Genomic DNA, 24,269 nt, shown 5'->3' on the forward strand with positions numbered 1-24,269 from the left:
AACACACCCAGCAATGCTGCAGTGTGTATGGCACAAGCGCTGCATGCGCGGTCCCCATGGGGACACAGAGTACCTCACAGTAGCAGGGCCTTGTCCCTGACGATACCCGGCTCCTGTCCAGCAGATTCCCCAGGGGCTGCGGAGGGAGCACGGTCCCAGTGCCTGGAGACCGATCAGGATCCCACTTCACCCAGAGCCCATTAAGGGATGGGGAAGGAAAACAGCATGTGGCTCCTGCCTATGTACCCGCAATGGGTACCTCAACCTTAACAACACCGCCGACAAGAGTGGGGTGAGAAGGGAGCATGCTGGGGGCCCTGATATGGGCCCTCTTTTCTTCCATCCGACCTAGTCAGCAGCTGCTGCTGACTAAGATGTGGAGCTATGCGTGGATGTCAGCCTCCTTCGCACAAAGCATGAAAACTGAGGAGCCCGTGATGCACGGGAGGGTGTATAGCAAAGGGGAGGGGTTTACACTTTTGAGTGTAATACTTTGTGTGGCCTCCGGAGGCAGTAGCTATACACCCAATTGTCTGGGTCTCCCAATGGAGCGACAAAGAAAACACATTTTGATTATTTTAAAATTTCATTCAATCTCTGCCGGGGATTTGAAGCTCTGTAGCATAAATAGATTTACGAAATTAATCTCACTTAAAGTTAAAAATAAAAAAACTAAAATAAAAAATATAAAATAAAAATATAAAAGTTAAAAAAAAAAAAAAAAAAAAAAAAAGTCAGTGAGTGGGACACAGAAGCCTCAATTTTTTTTTTAGATTTTCTTTTAATAATTTGTACTCATGGTTACCAGCCATAGTCATAACAAAAGTTATCCATAATAAAATGTATCTAAAATAACAATTTTGTTTCTATCAGAAAAGGAGCCGTGTTTTTTTTTTTCTATATGTTAGAAATAAATAGTTAGCACTATTCGGAAAATACTTTGGAGAAGGTGGCCACAGGCGATGCCCAGCTCTTGACCTCCACGCTCCGCGTGTGGCACAGGGGCAGCTTCTGAGTCCGCCGCTACGAGAGGAGGGGGGAGGCGATGTAGAGCCGGATAAAGACGGTTAAGGGTATGTGGGCCGCAGACACGAGACGGTAACGGCAGGTTGTGTGGTTACAGGGTGGCAGCACCGCATTATATACCGTGCTGTCGGCTGTACATGGGAACCATCTAGGACAGTCCCACCCTCCTGCCCCATCGGCAGTACACAAGTGACCGCACGCAGCAGCGTCCTGTCCGACAGGTGCCAGTCCTTGTGGTGGGAACACTTCGGGTTCCTTAGCTTAGTGTGCTCGCCTGGTAGAGGTTCCTTCCCTGGAGCTCCTGGCTCCACGACCGGTCGGTAAACCGCGCCTGCCCAGCTATTTGCCCGTCCTTTCTGCTCACCACAACCAGGCTTCATTGCCACCGTGACCCCTTCCAAGTGAATGGCGGGTGTAAGTGTGCGCACCAGAAAGGACTGTTAAGCTTCCCCCCACCCACCCCCCTTCAACGTTACCAAGCCACGGTAAATCGGGTATAGAGTGAACAAAAAAAAAAAAAAAGCTCCTTCCTCAACATGAACGCTTAGCGGTGCCGCGTGGACTCGGAGGATATTAAACCAAAGTTAAAAAAAAGTTATGATAGCTGAAACGAGTATTACAACGCAGTGGGTGGATGATGTAGTGATGGCCTCGGGCGGGATCGTGGGAAAGATCGGTCACTTCACTGGCCGAGGACTCTGGGAAGGAAGATCCTCCTGGAGAAGGGCCGGGCCGGCTTCATGTCAGATTGTCGAGGTCTTGTCTGTACCCTCTGTCACAAAAGAAAAATGGGTTACAATAAACTCATACCCCAACGGATCCAAGAGTGACCACTAACCACTACCCCCCCCCCCCAAAGAGTGCTGGGAAAAGGCGTGTGCCCCTCGCTCATCAGAGGAGTCACTCCTCCAGTGTAACCCCGCCATAATAAGGACTTCATTTTTCCCTCCTCTTCTATCAGGAGCCGCCATTTTTATTATTTCTCCACTGATTTCGAAGTATAGTAGTCTTTTTTTTCTTGTGGGACGAGTTAAAAGTATTGAACGACATGGTTTACTTTGCCATATAATGAACTGGGAAATAAGGTGGGGGGGTGGGGGGGGAGGGGAAATCCAGTTGCGGATTGCACCATGGTTTTTCATTCCCTGGTATAAAATGACCTGGAAACAGGATTCTCCATGTCAGTGCGATGAAAGCAATAACAAAGTTACCGTATTTTTCAGATTATAAGATGTACTTTTTTGCTCTCAAAAATTACTGGGAGGTGGTGGAGGGGGGGTTAGCAGGAGGCAAGAGTGCGGGGGACGGGGGTCCGCGGCAGAGCGCGGGGGAGGGAAGTGTCACGACAGAGCGCAGGGGGGGGGGGGGGGTTGTCACAGCAGACTACGTTGGTGGGTGGGGGAAGTGGGGAGAGGTGGTGTCACGGCAGAGTGTGGGGGAGTAGGGGGTCCATTTTCACTTAGGGGTGTACTCACTTTTATTGCAAGGGGTTTAGACATTAATGGCTGCATGATTTATTTAGATGGCACCGAATTTTCCCTGTTATACAAGCTGCACTTAACACTGTACATTGTATCACAGGGTCAGATCGTCAGTGCTGTCCCAGGAAAAGGTATAATAGAATATTTACAAAAATATGTGGGGTGTACTCACTTTTGAGATCTACTGTAAATTACATCATACATCCAAAAGGGCTTAAAAACAACAGACGCCACACCCTGTAGGGCATGCTGGGGTGGAGGAGGGTTGTAGTTTTGTAGGAAAGGGTTGGAGAAGCTTTACATTATGGAAACAAGGAAGAGCCCCCCCCCCTATATATGTGTGGGGTGCAGCGGGACCCCTAATACCAGAGCAGAGTGGTGCCGTCACCCAGATGTGGCCTTACCCTCCAGCGCATGCTCCGTCATACTCAGGCATAGAGACTCCAGTCGGGGATTAATCTCCAGATCCGCCCCAGGAACCTGGCAATCTGTGGAGATAGACGAGCCTTTATCATTGCACAGTATACGGGGCCATGTCTATTCATCACTGATTAGTCCAACATGGAGCAGCCTATGTGCCCATGGGAGCTTGCTCCTGCGGATTTTGCCGCGGAAAACCTGCGGATTTATCTAGATTTTCCAGATAAATCTGCAGGTTTCAGCAAGTACAGACACTCCCCATGTTACCCTATGGGACATGGGGAGTGCTGTGTCCATGCTGCGGATGTCCCGCAGCCGCACATAACTGCATGTCAATTATTCCTGCGGATTTACCTGCAGAAATCCTGTCTCTCCACTATGGAGATAGAGGCTTACCTGCCTTGGTCCTATACTTACCTGCCTTGGTCCTATACTTACCTGCCTTGGTCCTATACTTACCTGCCTTGGTCCTATACTTACCTGCCTTGGTCCTATACTTACCTGCCTTGGTCCTATACTTACCTGCCTTGGTCCTATACTTACCTGCCTTGATAGCAGACACCCGAGTCACTTTCCTCCGTTTCCGTTTCACTCTCCTCCTTTCCACAGAAGCGCGGTGGAGCCAGGTACAGGAAGGAGGAGGTGTGGCGGGGCCTGCACGAGCTCCGGTCATGTGACAGCTAGAGATATTTTAGGCCCGCCCACCTTCTCCTGCACAGTGCAGACACTGAGTGACACAGCCGCCGGAAAGCGAGGTGCTGCGTGATGGAGGCAAGTATGAACTCCCCCGATCACTCAGCACTTGTTCTGCATTGAGGATGCAGTGCCGAAGCCATGGTACTGTGTCCTCAATGCAGAATGCTTGCACCATATCCGCAGGACATTCCGCAATACATCCGCAGCATGGAAACAGACAAAGCTGTGCTGCGGATTTCTGGGAGCTCCTGTGGAATGTCCTGCGGATATAACCGCAGGACACTTTCCCCGCGGGCACATAGCCTTAAACTATGTGCGCACGAGAGAAAACCGCGGATTTTGCAGCGAAAAAGCTGCAGGTTTTCTAGATTTTCCAGATAAATCTGCGGGTTTAGAGAAGTACAGACACTCCCCATGTTATCCTATGGGACATGGGGAGTGTGTGTCCATGCTGCGGTATTTGCGGCTGCAAAAAATGCTGCGGATTTACTGCAGCCGCATGTAACTGCATGTCCATTATTCATGTGGAATTCCCGCTCCTCCACTATGGAGATACAGGGCAGGAATTCCACATGAAATCCGCAGGTTTACCGCAACAACTCCGCAGACATACCGCAGCAACGGATAGCTGCATATTCTGGGGAGCAGCTGTGGTAAACCTGCGGCAATATCTGCAGAAAAGTCCGTAGGTACGATCTCCTGTGGGCACATGGCCTTAAAGTGGTCTCCTGTGAAAGACGTCCATCACCTTATGCACAGGTAGGCGATTGCTGACTCACCACTGGACCCCCCTATTAATAATAAAAACTGAGGGCCAGGTCCCACATTTTTTCACATTAACCACATGGCCAGTAAAGCTGCGTACCTGATCAAACATGGAAAACCTTTTGGACACACAATAAAATAGAACATTAAAAAAAAAAAAAAAAAAAATGAAGGGAATTTTGTTACTTACCGTAAATTCCTTTTCTTCTAGCTCTAATTGGGAGACCCAGACAATTGGGTGTATAGGCTATGCCTCCGGAGGCGGCACAAAGTATTACACTCAAAAGTGTTAAGCCCCTCCCCTTCTGCCTATACACCCCCCGTGCTCCCACGGGCTCCTCAGTTTTGGTGCAAAAGCAAGAAGGAGGAAAAAGAATTATAAACTGGTTTAAAGTAACTTCAATCCGAAGGAATATCGGAGAACTGAAACCATTCAACATGAACAACATGTGTACACAAAAAAACAGGGGCGGGTGCTGGGTCTCCCAATTAGAGCTAGAAGAAAAGGAATTTACGGTAAGTAAACAAAATTCCCTTCTTCTTTGTCGCTCTATTGGGAGACCCAGACAATTGGGACGTCCAAAAGCAGTCCCTGGGTGGGTAAAATAATACCTCGCAAGAGAGCCGTAAAACGGCCTCTTCCTACAGGTGGGCAACCGCCGCCTGAAGGACTCGTCTACCTAGGCTGGCATCCGCCGAAGCATAGGTATGCACCTGATAGTGCTTCGTGAAAGTGTGCAGGCTCGACCAGGTAGCCGCCTGACACACCTGCTGAGCCGTAGCCTGGTGCCTCAAAGCCCAGGACGCGCCCACGGCTCTGGTAGAATGGGCCTTCAGCCCTGAGGGAACCGGAAGCCCAGCTGAACGGTAAGCTTCGATAATTGGCTCCTTGATCCACCGAGCCAGGGTTGATTTGGAAGCCTGTGACCCTTTACGCTGGCCAGCGACAAGGACAAAGAGTGCATCTGAGCGGCGCAGGGGCGCCGTACGAGAAATGTTAGATCTGGTGAGAGCACTCAGACTCTACAAGTGCAAATCCTTTTAACATTGGTGAACTGGATGAGGACAAAAAGAAGGTAAGGAGATATCCTGATTGAGATGAAAGGGGGATACCACCTTAGGGAGAAATTCCGGAACCGGACGCAGAACCACCTTGTCCTGGTGAAACACCAGGAAAGGGGTTTTGCATGACAGCGCTGCTAGCTCAGACACTCTCCGAAGTGAAGTGACTGCTACTAGAAAAACCACTTTCTGCGAAAGGCGTGAGAGAGAAATATCCCTCATTGGCTCGAAAGGTGGTTTCTGAAGAGCCATCAGCACCCTGTTCAGATCCCAGGGTTCTAACGGCCGCTTGTAAGGAGGGACGATGTGACAAACCCCCTGCAGGAACGTGCGTACCTGTGGAAGTCTGGCTAGGCGCTTCTGGAAAAACACAGAGAGCGCTGAGACTTGTCCCTTAAGGGAGCCGAGCGACAAACCCTTTTCCAGTCCAGATTGAAGGAAGGACAGAAAAGTGGGCAAGGCAAAAGGCCAGGGAGAAAAACCCTGAGCAGAGCACCACGACAGGAAAATTTTCCACGTCGTGTGGTAGATCTTGGCGGACGTTGGTTTCCTAGCTTGTCTCATAGTGGCAATGACGTCTTGAGATAACCCTGAAGACGCTAGGATCCAGGACTCAATGGCCACACAGTCAGGTTGAGGGCCGCAGAATTCAGATGGAAAAACGGCCCTTGAGATAGCAAGTCTGGTCGGTCTGGTAGTGCCCACGGTTGGCCGACCGTGAGATGCCACAGATCCGGGTACCACGACCGCCTCGGCCAGTCTGGAGCGACGAGGATGACGCGGCGGCAGTCGGCCCTGATCTTGCGTAACACTCTGGGCAACAGTGCCAGCGGAGGAAACACATAAGGGAGCTGAAACTGCGACCAATCCTGAACTAAGGCGTCTGCCGCCAGAGCTCTGGGATCTTGAGACCGTGCCATGAACGCCGGTACCTTGTTGTTGTGCCGGGACGCCATGAGGTCGACGTCCGGCACCCCCCAGCGGCAACAGATCTCCTGAAACACGTCCGGGTGAAGGGAACATTCCCCTGCGTCCATGCCCTGGCGACTGAGATAATCTGCTTCCCAGTTTTCCACGCCTGGAATGTGAACTGCAGAGATGGTGGAGGCCGTGGCTTCCACCCACATCAAAATCCGCCGGACTTCCTGGAAGGCTTGCCGACTGCGTGTGCCGCCTTGGTGGTTGATGTATGCCACCGCTGTGGAATTGTCCGACTGAATTCTGATCTGCTTGCCTTCCAGCCACTGCTGGAACGCTTTCAGGCCAAGATACACTGCCCGTATTTCCAGAACATTGATCTGAAGCGAGGACTCTTGCTGGGTCCACGTACCCTGAGCCCTGTGGTGGAGAAAAACCGCTCCCCACCCTGACAGACTCGCGTCCGTCGTGACCACCTCCCAGGATGGGGGTAGGAAGGATTTCCCTTTCGATAATGAAGTGGGAAGAAGCCACCACCGAAGGGAAGCTTTGGTCGCCTGCGAGAGGGAGACGTTCCTGTCGAGGGACGTCGGCTTCCTGTCCCATTTGCGTAGGATGTCCCATTGAAGAGGACGCAGGTGAAACTGCGCGAAAGGAACTTCCTCCATTGCTGCCACCATCTTCCCCAGGAAGTGCATGAGGCGCCTCAAGGTGTGTGACCGACCTTGAAGGAGAGATTGTACCCCTGTCTGTAGTGACCGCTGCTTGATCAGCGGAAGCTTCACTATCGCTGAGAGGGTATGAAACTCCATGCCAAGGTATGTCAGCGATTGGGCCGGTGTCAGATTTGACTTTGGAAAATTGATGATCCACCCGAAACTCTGGAGAGTCTCCAGGGTAGCGTCGAGGCTGTGTTGGCATGCCTCTAGAGAGGGTGCCTTGATCAACAGATCGTCCAAGTACGGGATCACCGAGTGACCCTGAGAGTGGAGGACCGCTACTACAGTAGCCATAACCTTGGTGAAAACCCGTGGGGCTGTTGCCAGGCCGAACGGCAGTGCCACGAACTGCAGGTGTTAGTTTCCTATGGCGAAGCGCAAGAAGCGCTGGTGCTCTGGAGCAATCGGTACGTGGAGATAAGCATCTTTGATATCGATCGATGCAAGGAAATCTCCCTGGGACATTGATGCGATGACGGAGCGGAGGGATTCCATCCGGAACCGCCTGGTCTTTACGTGTTTGTTGAGAAGTTTCAGGTCCAGGACAGGTCGGAAAGACCCGTCCTTCTTTGGGACCACAAAGAAGTTGGAGTAAAAACCGTGGCCCTGTTGCTGAAGAGGAACAGGGACCACCACTCCTTCTGCCTTCAGAGTGCCCAGTGCCTGCAGAAGAGCCTCGGCTCTCTCGGGAGGCGGGGATGACCTGAAGAATCGAGTCGGGGGACGAGAGGTGAACTCTATCTTGTAACCGTGAGACAGAATGTCTCTCACCCAACGGTCTTTTACCCGTGGCAGCCAGGTGTCGCAAAAGCGGGAGAGCCTGCCACCGACCGAGGATGCGGAGTGAGGATGCCGAAAGTCATGAGGAAGCCGCTTTGGTAGCGGCACCTCCGGTGGTCTTTTTAGGACGTGACTTAGACCGCCATGCATCAGAGTTCCTTTGATCATTCTGAGGCCTTTTGGACGAGGAGAATTGGGACCTGCCCGCGCCCCGAAAGGACCGAAACCTCGACTGCCCCTTCCTCTGTTGGGGTATGTTCGGTTTGGGCTGGGGTAAGGATGTATCCTTCCCCCTTGGATTGTTTGATGATTTCATCCAAACGCTCGCCAAACAATCGGTCGCCAGAAATTGGCAAACTGGTTAAGCGCTTTTTGGAAACGGAATCTGCCTTCCATTCCCGTAGCCACAAGGCCCTGCGGAGTACCACCGAATTGGCGGCTGCAACCGCCGTACGGCTCGCAGAGTCCAGGACAGCATTAATAGCGTAAGACGCAAATGCCGACGTCTGAGTGGTTATGGACGCCACCTGTGGCGCGGACGTGCGTGTGGCTGCGTCAATTTGCGCTTGACCTGACGAGATAGCTTGTAGCGCCCATACAGCTGCGAATGCTGGGGCAAAAGAAGCGCCGATCACTTCATAGATGGATTTCAACCAGAGCTCCATCTGCCTGTCAGTGGCATCTTTGAGTGAAGCCCCATCTTCCACTGCAAGTATGGATCTAGCTGCCAGTCTGGAGATTGGAGGATCCACTTTGGGACACTGAGCCCAACTTTTGACCACGTCAGGGGGAAAGGGATAACGTGTATCCTTAAGGCGCTTAGAAAAACGCTTATCTGGACAAGCATGGTGATTCTGGACTGCCTCTCTGAAATCAGAGTGGTCCAGAAACATACTCGGTGTACGCTTGGGAAACCTGAAACGGAATTTCTCCTGCTGGGAAGCCGACTCCTCCGCCGGAGGAGCTGAGGGAGAAATATCCAACATACGATTGATGGACGCAATAAGGTCGTTCACTATGGCGTCCCCGTCCGGAGTATCAAGATTGAGAGCGGCCTCAGGATCAGAATCCTGATCAGCTGTCTCCGCATCATCAACCAGAGCTTCCCCCCTCTGAGACCCTGCACAATATGATGATGTCGAGGGAAAATATAAGCGAGCTCGCTTAGTCGGTCTGGGGCTGGGGTCTGTGACAGAACCCTCAGCTTGGGATCCATGAGATACCCCGGGAGGACATTGTTGGTCCAGCTGAGGTGGGCCAGGGAACAAAGATTCCTGCAAGGCTTCTAGTATCTTAGCCATAGTCTCAGAGAGTTTTGCAAACTCCGTCCCTGTCACCTGAACAGTGTTAGCAGGTGGCTCCCCCTGGGCCCCCCCTAGCAGAGGCTCTGGCTGAGCAAGTGCCACAGGGGCCGAACAGTGCACACAATGAGGGTCAGTGGAACCTGTCGGTAGCGGGGTCGTACATGCGGCGCAGGCAACATAATAAGCCTGTGTTTTGGCACCCCTGCCTTTCGTGGGCGCCATGCTATTATCTTCCCTGAGCAACACAATAGGGTATATAGCCAGAAATCAACTGTGCACTATACAGTGTAAAATAAACATATAATGTTACACTACTGCACAATGGGGCTAGCACCACAGGTGCTGCTTACCACCCGCTTATAGCGGTTGTGAGGCCACCAGAGTCCCTGCCTGGGTCTCCCAGACTTTGTCCCCCTCTGCAGCGTCCGAGGAGCTGACAGGAATGCGTCCTGAGGAGAGGAGGGAGCCGTGGGCGTGACCCAGAAAGAGCGGGAACTGGTGCCTGCACTGTGCACAGTGAGGGGAGTGGAGTATGCAAAGCATGCTCCAGCCCTCAGTGCTGCTCGTTCTGAGCAGCGTCCCGCCCTTCCCCTGCCTGTCAGGGCTGGGGGTGGGAGGAAAGGAACTAGGCCGCAAAAAGCCGGGGACTCTAGTAATAAACGCGGCCGCCGTAAAAGCGCGGCCGGCGTGGAAGTCCCCGGCGCACTACAAGTCCCAGCCGCGCCGCAGTGTTTCCATGGCAGCGGCGGTCAGTGCGGCAGTCCCTATACATAAACACACTCAGCAACGCTGAGTGTGTAATGGCACATATTAACCCGGTCAGCGCCGCGGTCCCCGGTGCACTAGCACACCCAGCAAAGCTGGAGTGTTGCTGTGCGCGGTCCCCACCGGGATACAGAGTACCTCCAAGTAGCAGGCCAATGTCCCTGAACGATACCCGGCTCCTATCCAGCAGGCTCCACAGGAGTTGTGGATGAAGCACGGTCTCAGTGCCTGGAGACCGATAGGATCCCACTTCCACCAGAGCCCTGAGGGGGATGGGGAAGGAAAACAGCATGTGGGCTCCAGCCTCCATACCCGCAATGGATACCTCAACCTTACAACACCACCGACAAGAGTGGGGTGAGAAGGGAGCATGCTGGGGGCCCTATATGGGCCCACTTTTCTTCCATCCGACATGGTCAGCAGCTGCTGCTGACCAATCTGTGGAGCTGTGCGTGCGTGTCTGACCTCCTTCGCACAAAGCAAAAAACTGAGGAGCCCGTGGGAGCACGGGGGGTGTAGAGGCAGAAGGGGAGGGGCTTAACACTTAATACTTTGTGCGGCCTCCGGAGGCATAGCCTATACACCCAATTGTCTGGGTCTCCCAATAGAGCGACAAAGAAATATATATATATATATATATATATATATATATATATATATATATATATATATATATATATATATATATATATATATATATATATATATATATATATATATATATATAAAAATATGAATATATAATAAAATACAATATAAAAAAAATAATATAATAAAAAAAATATAACAATAGTATGAAATATACTCTAAAAATATAAAAAAATAAAAATATGAAAAATATATAAAATAAAAAAAATAAAATATAAAAAATAAAATATAGTTTAAAATATCATATTCTAAAAATATAATATATAATATAAGAAAAATAAAAAAATCATATAATATGAAAAATATATAAAATATATATAATATAAAATATATAATATAAAATATATATAAAGAAGGGAATTTTGTTTACTTACCGTAAATTCCTTTTCTTCTAGCTCCTATTGGGAGACCCAGACAATTGGGTGTATAGCTTCTGCCTCCGGAGGCCACACAAAGTATTACACTTTAAAAAGTGTAACCCCTCCCCTCTGCCTATACACCCTCCCGTGCATCACGGGCTCCTCAGTTTTGGTGCCAAAGCAGGAAGGAGGAAACTTATAAATTGGTCTAAGGTAAATTCAATCCGAAGGATGTTCGGAGAACTGAAAACCATGAACCAAAACAACAATTGAACATGAACAACATGTGTACACAAAAGAACAACAGCCCGAAGGGAACAGGGACGGGTGCTGGGTCTCCCAATAGGAGCTAGAAGAAAAGGAATTTACGGTAAGTAAACAAAATTCCCTTCTTTGTCGCTCCATTGGGAGACCCAGACAATTGGGACGTCCAAAAGCAGTCCCTGGGTGGGTAAAAGAATACCTCGATTAAAAGAGCCGAAAAACGGCCCCGTCTTACAGGTGGGCAACCGCCGCCTGAAGGACTCGCCTACCTAGGCTGGCATCTGCCGAAGCATAGGCATGCACCTGATAATGTTTCGTGAAAGTGTGCAGACTCGACCAGGTAGCCGCCTGACACACCTGCTGAGCCGTAGCCCGGTGCCGCAAAGCCCAGGACGCACCTACGGCTCTGGTAGAATGGGCTTTCAGCCCTGAAGGAATCGGAAGCCCAGAAGAACGGTAGGCTTCAAAAATCGGTTCCTTGATCCACCGAGCCAAGGTTGACTTGGAAGCCTGCGATGAACTCACAGTGCCCTGGGCCTGTGTTACCGGTCTGGACTGCAAGGCTTCTAGTATCTTAGCAGACCATCTGTCCATAGACTGAGCCATGGATTGTGAAAGCGACTCAGAGAGTTTCTCAGCCAAAACTGCAAACTCTGTCCCTGCCACCTGGACAGTGGAAGCCGGTGGTTCTACCTCGGCCGAGGGTCCCACCAGTGCCTGAGGCTCAGGCTGAGTGAGTGCCACAGGGGCCGAGCATTGCACACAATGAGGGTAGGTGGAACCTGCAGGTAACAGCCGCACAAGAGGTACAGGTTGTAAAATAAGCCTGTGCCTTGGCACCCTTGCTCTTTGCGGACGACATGCTGTTGTCTCCTCTTAGAGTAATCAGTGAGGGTATATAGCCAAATGCAAATATGCCTCCTTCAACACAAAGCATAAAAACTGATGGGCCCGTGATGCACGGGAGGGTGTATAGGCAGAGGGGAGGGGTTACACTTTTTAAAGTGTAATACTTTGTGTGGCCTCCGGAGGCAGAAGCTATACACCCAATTGTCTGGGTCTCCCAATGGAGCGACAAAGAAATATATAATATAAAATATATATAAAAAGAAGAATATGGGTGCCGATTACCCTACTGGACAAGCCCTTCTTAAAAGGGTTTGTTTCCTAAACATGAAAATTAAAATTGCAAAGTTTGAGCAAAATAAAGAAATTCAGCATTTAAATTGTTACGAAAAATTCTCTCCGCCCTCAGCATCGCTGGCATTGAGGACTATAGTGCACCGGCCACCTTTGCCATCTAGAGGTGACTGGTCTCCTAGGTATAGGGCGCAGGGCTGAAGTTGGTTTGCTCTCTGGATCTGGACACCATCACTGCCCCTGTGTAAAGTTGAAGCTGCTCGTACAGAAGCCTGGCAGAGCACAGATGGGGCCAGCGATGCAGCCATACTGCTGGGACCAGCTGTCAATCATTCAGGAGCCCACCTCCACCAAGAAGCAGCGCGCTCCTGAAGACTATGGGAGGGCGAAACAAAATGTAAAAAACGAAAACACCTCCGAGACTGGGTCCATTCCTCTGATGTCAGTGCGGCGTGCCTTGTAACATTATTATGCAGCCAGTCACGCAGGAGGACAGCACAGACCTTGTAGGAATGGCGCTGGTCCAGGAGGTAAACAGCACATCTTTATCTTGTTTTACCCTGCAGATTCATTACAACAGGGGTCCATCCATTTAAATAACTTACCGGGGGGAAACTTGAGGATGCTCTGCGGGGACGTGTGCACAGGTAGTGAGTGGGTGCGCTGCACGGAGCTGTGGCTCTGGCACGGCATACTGTTACTTCCTCCGGGATTGGCGAACCACAGATTCTACAAGAACCAAGAAGATGCATGTTCTGCCCGACAGAACACCCCCCCTTGTGATGTCTACAATCCGCAGGTGCTTACCTGTCGTCCTTGGCTCCCAGTGCTTTGGCTGGTGAGCGAGTGTCGGGGAGAGACGCCGCTAATTGACCCAGGACTCATCACACCAATGCGAGACGGTGGTACAGCCCTTGGGGGCATCGGAAACGGGCGCTGCCCTCTTCGTGCCAAGGATGGCCCCACAGATCCAGCTATGGGGAGGGAGTTGGAAGCAAATGCCCAGCTGTAAGGACGAGAAGGGAACAATGAGATGATGCGCATTGATTGTTGTGCTGCCGCACCGTGCCCTGCTCTATTCTGCATGGCTACTGGGACCCATGGACGGGTTTTATCCTGACAAATAACTCCCCACGGCGCAGGATTTGCCATATAAATGTATATGGGGAAGCAAATGTGGCGTGAATGTGGCCTGCGCCCCTCAGCTCTGCAGACACAATGAATAGATATGTGCTGCCACCTAGTGGTCGAATGTCAATGTACAATGGTCATGCACTATGCTTTACATCCCTGCACATCGCAGAGGAGCTTTCTCTATCGCTTTCATTGGGGGACACAGGACCGTGAGTGTATGCGGCTGTGACTAGGAGGCTGACACTAAGTAGACAAAACAATGTTCGCTCCTCCTCATCAGTATACACCCCAAGCCGGAGGCGGGTCTATGTCAGTCTTCGTCGAGGATCTATTACCGCACGTGGAAATGCTTCCGGTGGTGCGAGGACAACAACCACCCATGTCCTCTCTCCTGGTCTATCCCAGCAATCCTGTCCTTTTTACAGTCAGGGCTGGACGCGGGTCTCTCCCTTAGAACTCTGAAGGGCTGGGTATCGGCCCTATTCTTTTCCAAAAGCCTCTTGCTACTTGCCCGCAGATCAAGACCTTCATTCGGAGGTCTTGATCTAGTGCCTCCATATCGGGATCCCCTTGAGCCACAGGATCTTACTCTGGTGTTAGGTTCACTCCGAGAGTCTCCCTTCGAGCCCTTGAAGGAAGCCTCTCTTTCGCATCTTTCCTGGAAGGTGGCCTTTCTAGTGGCCATCCCCTCCATCAGGAGAGTGTCAGAGCTGGCTGCTCTCTCCCGTCGGTCAACATTTCTGATTTTCCACCAGGACAAGGTGGTGTTACGCCCGGCTCCCTCCTTTTTGCCTAAGGTGGTGTGGCCCTTTCATCCGAATGAAGAGATTGTGCTCCCTTCCTTTTGCCCAGGCCCCTCGCACAGGCTGGAGAAGTCTTTACACACTCTGGACCTGGTTTGTGCTCTCAGAACGCACGGGTCAAGAACCGCGTCTTTTCGCAAATCAGACGTGCTGTTAGTCCTTCCTCTAGGATGAAAAAGAGGAATGCCTGCGTCTAAGGCCACGATTGCAAGATAGGACCAGGACCAGGACCAGGACCAGGACCAGGACCAGGACCAGGACCAGGACCAGGACCAGGACCAGGACCAGGACCAGGACCAGGACCAGGACCAGGACCAGGACCCCTCCGTGGGGAGTAAGGGCACATTCCACCCGCGCGGTGGGAGAGTCTTGGGCAATCAGGCATCAGCCGCGCAGGTCTGCAGAGCCGCCACGTGGTCTAGCCTGCATACTTTTGCTAGGTTTTACCAGGTCCACACCCAGGCTTTGGCTGACGCCGGCCTGGGGAGAGAGGTTTTGCAGGCAGCAGTTGCACTCCTCTAAGGGTGGTGCGATTTTCAGGTGTTAGACACTCCCGCAAAAGGAGCTGTCTGTTCTTACAACTTTAGTGATTCCCACTCAGGGACTGCTTTTGGACGTCCCACGGTTCTGTCCCCCCCAATCAAACGAGAGAGAAAGAAGGAATTTTGTGTACTCACCGTAAAATCTTTCTCTGAGTCTTCATTGGGGGGGACACAGCTCCCACCCTGATTGTTTGGTTTCTACATTTTGCCTACTTGTTACTGTGGGCTTTGTTCTGGAGCACATGTGGTCGGAGTACAGGTTATCGGTTATTACCTTCACTTAGGTATGGTTGTTCTGTTTTTCTTCCTACTGTTGTACACTAAACTGGCATGGATCCGCCTCCGGCTCGGGGTGTACACTGCTGGGGAGGAGCGAACATCTTTTTGTCTACTGTCAGCCTCCTAGTGACAGCAGCATACACCCACGGTCCTGTGTCCCCCAATGAAGACTCAAAGATTTTACAGTGAGTACCCAAAAATCCTTGTTTACTCTCCATAGATGTAGGGACCTCCACCAGGACCTGCACCTATTACATGTGTGGCACATCCTGCAGAGTCCGGTGCAGGAATACGCCAAGAGAAAATGTGGCTGAATATTCATACATCAGCGGTGTAATGTGGTGAATGTGACCTGCCTTTACCAGTCTGCAGATTACCGCTCTGAAGCTCTACGCGCCCAGCATCCTCTCACTCCGGCTCCTATCCTGCATCCTACAGCTCCCATATACAGCCCACCTGCACCCCTTCTGTTGTCTGTACCCCTGCATTTCCAGCAACGCCTTGCGGGGAAATGTCCGGAGCAGCTTCAGGACCTGCTGTTTCCAAGAGAGGATTCTTTTCTTCTGGGTCTCAGTAAATGCCTGTCGGAAGATAGAACGGGGGAAGAGGTCAGTAAATGGAGTTAATCAGCCGTATATCATACGTCCGGTCACTGGCGCACAATCCTACTTGCCTCATGTGTCAGGCACTTCTCTAGTAGCTGCAGGTAACAGGTGATATTTTCCTCATCCGGCCGAGACACCAATAACTGCGTGCAGACTAATCACAGAGAAAGTGTCAGAAGATGTACGGGCCGGGCCGGCTGCTGTCCTGGCAATGGCACACTCACCTTTGCCCAGCACTCTTGTGAGCTGTCCGGGGATGTCGCCATCTGCTATAGGCGGCACAGATGTCTCCAGGTCACCAGTCGGGGTACTTTGCTGCTGGAAGCCGTCCGCTGTCAGCCCCGTGGGCGGCTCGTTCTCATCCGAGCCTTTGCTGGCAGAATCCGGGTTTGGCCTGTGTTGGGAAGTCTGCTCACTGCTTACTGATTCTGTCTGGTTGGGGCGGTAGTACTTGATAGGTGTAATAATGATCTGCTGAAGCTCCTGCAGAGCATTACGCACGTTTCCTCCTTCTAGGATGTCCTGTGAAGACAAAGTGTAAGAGTCAGGAAACTCCTGCTAGAGCACTAGTTTTTGGCCTGGGCGATGTACACATCGTTGCTGTAAGTAATACTTAATTTTTGGAGGATATTTATTCCTCTTTTTGCTGCAATTTTTAAATTTGGTGTAGCGACCTACAAGCATGAGGTTCCCGTGATGAGGGTTGTAGGCTTCCGTTTTATGGCCATAGTACCAACTAAAACCTCATTTTTTTTGTACAGGATACAGCCAGGCCCCTTTCTGTTGGGCCTTGCATATTAGAGTCCTGTCCCTGTATGATGCACAGATGGGGTACGGCTTGGCAGCCCGCCTGATCTAATAGTATGGGCATCACCTAATAGGCTGCGGGCTTGTGACTGTTATCTGCAAGTGTGAACAGTGCTCTATGCAATCCATCAGTGTGCAGTTTTATCATTCAGCAATCCCCCCCCTCCATTTTTTAGAAGTGTGTGATTTGCTCCTCCTGCACCTGTGATGCCTCCACTTAGTGGGGGCTTAGCTGTATCCTGGTAGAATACTAGGTTTTTGGCCTGGGCACTTTACAGCTACTGCCCTATCTTTGCCGTAAGTAATGCTTAATTTTTGGAGGTATTTATTCCTCTTTTTGTTGCCTTTTTTTAAACTCAATGGGGGGGGGGGGAAGGGAGTCAAAATATTGTAATGCTTCTGATCTGTGCTGCTGGGAGCTGGCTGTGCACAGAATCAATAACAAAAGAAATTATACTACTAAACTTTAGCAAGCAGAGAGGAATACTACGTCTACTGGCTTCCCTGCAGTGCCCGCTGCTATACACTTTGAACACCAGGTGGCGCTGTACTATGTAAATAAACGTCTAAGCTTCCCTGGACACTGCTGTTTGCTTTTCAGTGCGGTCTCCAGAGAGCGGCCATGTCTGCCTACATATCAAGTGTAGAAAACCCGCACAGGTCCCTTACCTTCTCCAGGGAACGGAGCACGCTCGGTCTTTCACGTAACTTCTGAATGCTCAGAGCAATTTTATGCCGGGCTCCTTTAGTAACATTCTGATAAAAAAAAAAAAAGGGAAGGAAAAAAAAAAAAAAAAAAAACAATTACCACGACACGTGACATCAAAATAATCATGGTTGAGAACAATAAGTGATTTTTATGTTATACACAGCGGTCTGGGTTCTTATATACGGCATGTTAGAATGCTGTATATAAGAGCCCACTGGTGGTGGCCGCAGCTTATAGGCCGAAAAAGTGGTGACCGGTTCCCTTTAAATCCTGGAAAACCCTTTCCTGCTCCATCCAGACACACACCGGACATGTAACTATCTCAGCCCATTCATTGGAGTAGTGTAAGCTGCAGTCCCAGACACGGCCGCAGTGAAATAGTCTAATACTCACCTAGACGGTCGCTCCGGTGCACACCAGTCGGATGGGTGTCTCCGTTCTCCGGGATCGGCGCCTCCCCTTTCGGCCATGTTTGTCTTCCTTCTTCTGAAGCCTGGGTGCATGATGCGTCTACGTCATACACAAGCGCCGGCATTGAGGTCCTGCGCAGGCGCACTGCTCAGGGCAGATCAAAGTATTGTAGTGCGCCTGCGCAGGACCTCAATTCCGACGCCTGTGTATGACGTAGATGCTTCAGAATAAGGAAGACCAAGATGGCCAAAAGAGGAGGCGCCGACTGACTTGTGCACCGGAGCAACCGTTTAAGTATTATAAAGTGTTTATGTTCTAAGAGGTGACACATATATTTCGGAGAAGTGTGGAGGATTGGTACAGCGCTATCGGGGGACGGCGTGCGGCGCGCTCACTTGTGACTCCAGGTGCTGCTCCGTCAGCATCATCATCTCCTCGTAGCTCATCTGGGAGAACAGCGAGGCGTATTTGTGAAGACGTAAACTTTTCAGCCAGGAGGGAACATCTGCGGAGGGAGAAAAGACAAAAATTGTGTCATTGATCGATCACATCCGTGCGGTTCCAATGTTCAAACCCCCGCCCCTCCCCCCCCCCAAAAACCCGAATATGACTGAAGAACAGGGGGTGAGAACGGAGAACGACATGGGCCGTCCACTGCCGATATATAATACTGCATAATGTGTCACGGGGAAAATCATCAACAGACGACAGCGTCCCTCATCAAGCAGAGTGGGTCATGAATTAACCCCTTACGTACTGGGTACGTCATGGATCGTGTGCGGTTAATCCCCGCCCCCTGCCGTGAGCAGGCCGCGGCGATCTGCGCACATGTCAGCTGTTTTCAACAGCTGACATGTGCCTGCTAATCGCGAGTGGAATTGCTTCCACCCTCGATTATTAACCCCTTACATCTCCCTACCAAAATCTGGCAGAGAGATGTATATGCGCACCGCCATTACAGTGACTTACCACGCCCCCATCGGAAGTCATGTGACATGATCACGTGACTTTCGGTGGTTGTCATGGTAGCACAGGGTCATGTGATGACGCCTGTAGCTAACATGAGTCATTTCCTCTCAATGCCGGCATTGAAAGTAAAGCACCGTATCTGCAGTTCTCAGCTCTGTAGCTGTGATCAGCAGATAGCGATCAGCAACCCAATCGCTCTGCCCTATAGCCCCCTAGGGGGACAAGCAAAATTTAAAAAAAAAAAAAAAAAAAAAAATAATACCTAAAAAGTTCAAATCCCCCCCCTTCCCACCCCCATTGAAAATTAAAGGGTTAAAAAAAACCCACACATATATTGGGTATTGTCACATTCAGAAATGCCCGATCAAAATATAAAATCAATTAATTTGATCAGTAACCTGCGTAGCGGCAAAAAAATTCCAAACGCCAAAATTAAGTTTTTTGGTCGCCGCAAATTTTACGCAAAATGCAATAACAGGCGATAAAAACGTAGCATCTGCGCAAAAATGGTACCGATAGAAACGTCAGCTCGAGACGCAAAAAATAAGCCGTCACTGATTCATAGATCCCGAAAGTTGAGAACGCTACGGGTTTCGGAAAATGGTGCAAAAAGTGCGCCACTTTTTTTTAGGACAAGCTTGTGATTTTTTTTTAACCCCTTAAATACATGTAAACCTATTCATGTTTGATGTCTACGAACTCGCACCGACCTCAGGCATCCCACCCACCTCAGGCATCCCACCCACACATCAGTTTTACCATATAGTGAACATGGTGAATAAAATACCCCAAAAACTATTGTACACCATATGGTAAAACTTATGGTTTCATTTAAAGGTACAACTCGTCCCGCAAAAAACAAGCCCTTACATGGCAAGATTGACAGAAAAAAAAAAAAAAAGTTACGGCTCTTGGAAGAAAGAGAAAAAAAAAATAAGAAACGCAAAATACCCGGGGGCTGAAGGGGTTAAAGGGACAAAAGTAAGGGTCTGTACCTAAATAACTGATTGATAGGGATGACATAGGCCGGGCTGATGGCCCCCACCAAGGTTCCCTTTAAACCCCAAGCCCGGTGCAGTTTCTGGTGCGTGGTACCTTTCATCCCGCTCCCGTCCTCATGAAATGTGTTGCGTCCAGAGCCCAGCTCCTCCGTCTGCTCGCTCCCTGAAGAGGCCACGCTGCTCTGCGGGGAGAGGGGAGCGTGGTCTGGGGTGAGGAAGACGGGACGGCCGGCAGCATCCTCGCTCCCTCCCCACTCGTTAGACGTCTGCTGGGAGGTGGGGACCAGGGACATGGAGCGCTTTAAGGGACTTGGGTGTATTTGGCAGGAGAGCACTGCAAAAGAGAGCGGGACGTGTCAGCAGTGGTACCATGGGTCTGTCTGCATTTAGGGCGGCTCACTGGTACCCCCCTCCTACCTGAGCTGCCGCCCACGTTCTGGATGGCAGAGGGCACTGAACTGGAAGAAGGAAAGGGCATAAGTCCATTTTCTCGCATTGGCTTTTCGTGCCAGCTGTGCCCGGACTCTCCCATGCTGGGGTCCCCTGGGGGCTGCCACTCATCAGAACCCTGCCGCATGTGTGTGCCGTGCCGGCTGTAACCTGTAGACATCCGCTCTTCCAGGTGATTAAGCCACAGCGCCAGAGAGTTGCGATCGTCCAGCGTGGTTGCGGGGTGGATCAGTGCATAGGACAGGAGCTGGCGGCTCTCCTCGATGTACAGGTTGCTCTCGGTGGTGTACGCCAGCACTTTCTGCAGCAGCTTCATGTACTCGCACTTGGCTTCGGTGTTGCGGGGCTGCAGCAGGGGCAGATGGGACAGGAGCAGCGAGATCACCGTCTCCTTAGACTCCTGGTGCCACTGACTGATGAGCGCTGCAGAGGGGGAGAAACCATTACATCAATGAGCGTGGCGTTTCGCCTCACATGACTTATTGCTTCCTTTACAAGCAGGGACGGTGCAAGACCGCTGCAGCCAAGCAAAGGTGATTGACAGGTGACCCAATCAAGGCTGCGGAGAAGCAACAGATCAGAATATAAATATGGATTATATATTTTACAGTAGGTTGTCCTGTTTATAAGTGAAATAGACTACATTGTTCTATTCTTACTGGTACCTTTTTTTCCCAAAAATAATGTACTTTTTTTTTTACCCCCCCCCCCAAAAAATAAAAAAAAAAAAGCACTAGGGCTTTTTTTGGGGGGAGATCTTATTTTTGGAGAAAAATGGTTGGGGTAAGTTTAACCCCCCCCCCACTTTCCAAGAGACTCATACTTATCGGCTCGGATGTCTGCGTGGCTCCCAGGTTCTCCCTGTGGTCACCGGTGCGTGCTGCACGCCATCTTCCCCTGCTTCTGACACACACACACACACACACACACACACGTGTTACAGAATACTTCCGGCCGCAGGTGGAAGTCACGTGTCTGTCCGCAGGTCCTGTAAGGCTAGCATTGCAGCAGGTCCTTGCACTTCACTGCACTGCCTCTTAGGATTCTGTCAGCCACAAGACATCGGTGTCGCTGGATGTGGTGAGTGTGTTTGTGTGTATGTGCGATCCGGTGTGTGTGTGTGATCACTGCACGTCCTGCTGCTCAGAGTCAGGCGAGTGTGATTACAGGGTGCCCGCTGTCTATAATGAAGTGTCCTGCAGTATCTAACTTTTTTAGCTGCATAGACACTTCATTATTGAACCGTGGCTAGGGCTTATTTTTGGGGGAGGGCTTAGTTTTGGAAAAACATGGTAGCGGCTTTCATAAAGCTCACTGTACTGATCTCACCATGGCCGTGCCACTACGTCCCAGGTCTATAGATTCCTTCTCAATCACAAACGACTGCTGCAATGAATCACTGGAGACCTGGTGACCGTGCACATCACTGTTCATACTCCTTTACATATTTGTGTCTCCAGTATGTGTGACGTCCGTTGTCATGCAGACCCAGAAGTAACTGCAGCGCCCGAGACAGGGACGTATACCAGCTCATAATGTGCTATCCAGATGTCACACGGATAGCACATGGAACACACACCTTTACCACGAACCGTGCAAAACGTTCATGTTTGCACAGATGTGTGAAGGAAGCCTTACACTCAGTGACTGGCTGCAGTGGTCACAGGTCTAAGGCTATGTGCCCACGGGAGATTGTACCTGCAGACTTTTTTGCAGGTATTTCTGCAGGTTCACGCAGCAACTGCCCGGAATCCGCAGCTATCCATTGTTGCGGTATACCTGCAGAAACAGGGCGGATTTCCCGCACTGTATCGCCATAGTGGAAAGGCAGGAATTCCGCAGATATGTCGCCATGAATAATGGACCAACAGTTCCGTGCGGCTGCGGGAAATCCCCAGCATTGATATAGCACTCCCCAAATCCCATAGGATAACATTGGGAATGTTTGTACTTGTGTAAACCCGTGGATTTATCTGGAAAATCTAGAAAATCTGCAGGTTTTCCGCAGCAATATCGGCAATTACTTTCTCCCATGGGCACATAGCCTAAAAGGGGCTTTACATGCAGCGATATCGCTGGAGAAAGCACCTGCCCCTGTCGTTTGTGCATCACGGGCAAATCGCTGCCCGTGGCGCACAATATCGTTAGGAGCCGTCACACTGACTTACCTGCCTAGCGACATCGCTGTTGCGGTGAACCGCCTCCTTTCTAAGGGGGAGGGACGTTCAGCGTCACACAGCGGCCGTCCAATACAAGCGGAGGGGCGGAGATGAGCGGCCGTAACATCCCGCCCACCTCCTTCCTCATTGCCGGCGGCCGCAGGTAAGCTGTAGTTCGTCGTTCCCAAGGTGTCACACGTAGCGATGTGTGCTGCCTCGGGAATGACGAACAACCTGCGTCCTCAGCAAGCAACGATTTTTTGAAAAGGAACGCCAAGTGAACAATGGACGATTTGGTGAGTATTTTCCATCGTTAACGGACGTTCGTTGGTGTCACACGCAACGTCGTCGCTAATGATGCCGGATGTGCGTCACGGAATCCGCGACCCCGGCGATATATTGTTAGATCCGTCGTTGCGTGTGACGGGGCCTTTAGAGCGGAGGAGGAAGCAAAGTGAGCAGTGGGACCTGAAAGGCACTGGCCCCGATCAGTACAGGAGTGCTGATTATCGGGGTTTCTTTGAATGACCTAAATCCCCGGACATATTTGTTTTCTCAGACACATGAGTAAACCCTTCCATCGTCTCCTGTAAACCAGACTGTCGATTCGTCAAATATTTTTTCCCCAGAATTCTGGCATAACATTGCTTGAAATGACTTGACATTTTTATTCTAGCCACGGCCGGCCTAGGAGTGAGTGGAGCCCGGGAGAGACCGGCCGAGGCCAAGAGTGAGTGGAGCCCGGGAGAGACCGGCCGAGGCCAAGAGTGAGTGGAGCCCGGGAGAGACCGGCCGAGGCCAAGAGTGAGTGGAGCCCGGGAGAGACCGGCCGAGGCCAAGAGTGAGTGGAGCCCGGGAGAGACCGGCCGAGGCCAAGAGTGAGTGGAGCCCGGGAGAGACCGGCCGAGGCCAAGAGTGAGTGGAGCCCGGGAGAGACCGGCCGAGGCCAAGAGTGAGTGGAGCCCGGGAGAGACCGGCCGAGGCCAAGAGTGAGTGGAGCCCGGGAGAGACCGGCCGAGGCCAAGAGTGAGTGGAGCCCGGGAGAGACCGGCCGAGGCCAAGAGTGAGTGGAGCCCGGGAGAGACCGGCCGAGGCCAAGAGTGAGTGGAGCCCGGGAGAGACCGGCCGAGGCCAAGAGTGAGTGGAGCCCGGGAGAGACCGGCCGAGGCCAAGAGTGAGTGGAGCCCGGGAGAGACCGGCCGAGGCCAAGAGTGAGTGGAGCCCGGGAGAGACCGGCCGAGGCCAAGAGTGAGTGGAGCCCGGGAGAGACCGGCCGAGGCCAAGAGTGAATGGAGCCCAGGAGAGACCGGCCGAGGCCAAGGTAGTCCAAAAAAAAAAAAACCTCCTTATAATTTACACCATAAAATACGCCAGAAATATAGGACAGCACCTGTGCCAAAACCATTAAATAGGTGCATCTGAAGCCCCCCCCCCCCTACACAAGACTAATGCAGGGGAACCTGCAGATATGGACGGGGGTCGGCATTACAAAAGCAATATTAAGAAACTGCAAAAATGATCACTTGGCAGTGTTCACACAGCAGCGGTCTGTAATGAAGGGTACGCAGCCTCTATGGCGGTCTCACTCACCAGCGCTGTTGGCCTCCGTCTCGAGGATGTGCATTTCGGAGCAGTCCGATAGCGAGTGCTCCAGGCATAGCTGTAGGAACCGGGCCTGGGTCCTGGTGATCCTCTTCAGGAGGGAAAGAAGGGCCACCGTCTGCTCGCACTCGTTCCAGCCCTTGAACCACTCGGATAGCGTGCTCACCTGGTCTCGGAATTTCATTGTGCAGGTGAGAGGGTCAAAAGATTAAGGGGTGCGGGCGCTCCTATGACATGGCGCACAGTCCTCCGCACACGGGGGGCCCGGTCACAGTGTGTCGCATGAGGGATAGAAGGGGTCTCTGTGGGATGTGGAACCTGGAAACACATGAAATAAAGGTTATGAGAGTTATGGCACCATTCACTATAGGCTCGGGTATACGAGGCAGATCTACAAATTACACCCTACTAGGTCACACACAAGGCCGGGAACACAGCTGTCCACAGACTG

The 24,269-nt window shown here is 51.2% G+C and overlaps 1 protein-coding gene across 1 annotated transcript in view; it reads right to left on the minus strand.

Moving 5' to 3' along the window:
• Nucleotides 1–773: 773 nt before the first annotated feature.
• SAMD4B (sterile alpha motif domain containing 4B) overlaps nt 774–24,269 on the minus strand; it is a 26,359-nt gene continuing 2,863 nt past the window's right edge. The window contains exons 2-13 of the mRNA XM_075323477.1: nt 23,807–24,136; nt 20,025–20,480; nt 19,702–19,941; nt 18,033–18,142; nt 17,187–17,273; nt 15,935–16,232; nt 15,779–15,864; nt 15,586–15,686; nt 13,155–13,353; nt 12,953–13,076; nt 2,912–2,995; nt 774–1,798 (exon numbers count right to left, since the gene is read on the minus strand). Coding sequence (XP_075179592.1) covers nt 1,770–1,798; nt 2,912–2,995; nt 12,953–13,076; nt 13,155–13,353; nt 15,586–15,686; nt 15,779–15,864; nt 15,935–16,232; nt 17,187–17,273; nt 18,033–18,142; nt 19,702–19,941; nt 20,025–20,480; nt 23,807–24,002 — 2,010 coding nt within the window. The 5' untranslated portion in view covers nt 24,003–24,136 and the 3' untranslated portion in view covers nt 774–1,769. The remainder of the gene's footprint in view (nt 1,799–2,911; nt 2,996–12,952; nt 13,077–13,154; nt 13,354–15,585; nt 15,687–15,778; nt 15,865–15,934; nt 16,233–17,186; nt 17,274–18,032; nt 18,143–19,701; nt 19,942–20,024; nt 20,481–23,806; nt 24,137–24,269) is intronic.

This window comes from Anomaloglossus baeobatrachus, chromosome 9 (assembly GCF_048569485.1).
Source record: "Anomaloglossus baeobatrachus isolate aAnoBae1 chromosome 9, aAnoBae1.hap1, whole genome shotgun sequence".
NCBI classification, from domain to species: Eukaryota; Metazoa; Chordata; class Amphibia; order Anura; family Aromobatidae; genus Anomaloglossus; species Anomaloglossus baeobatrachus.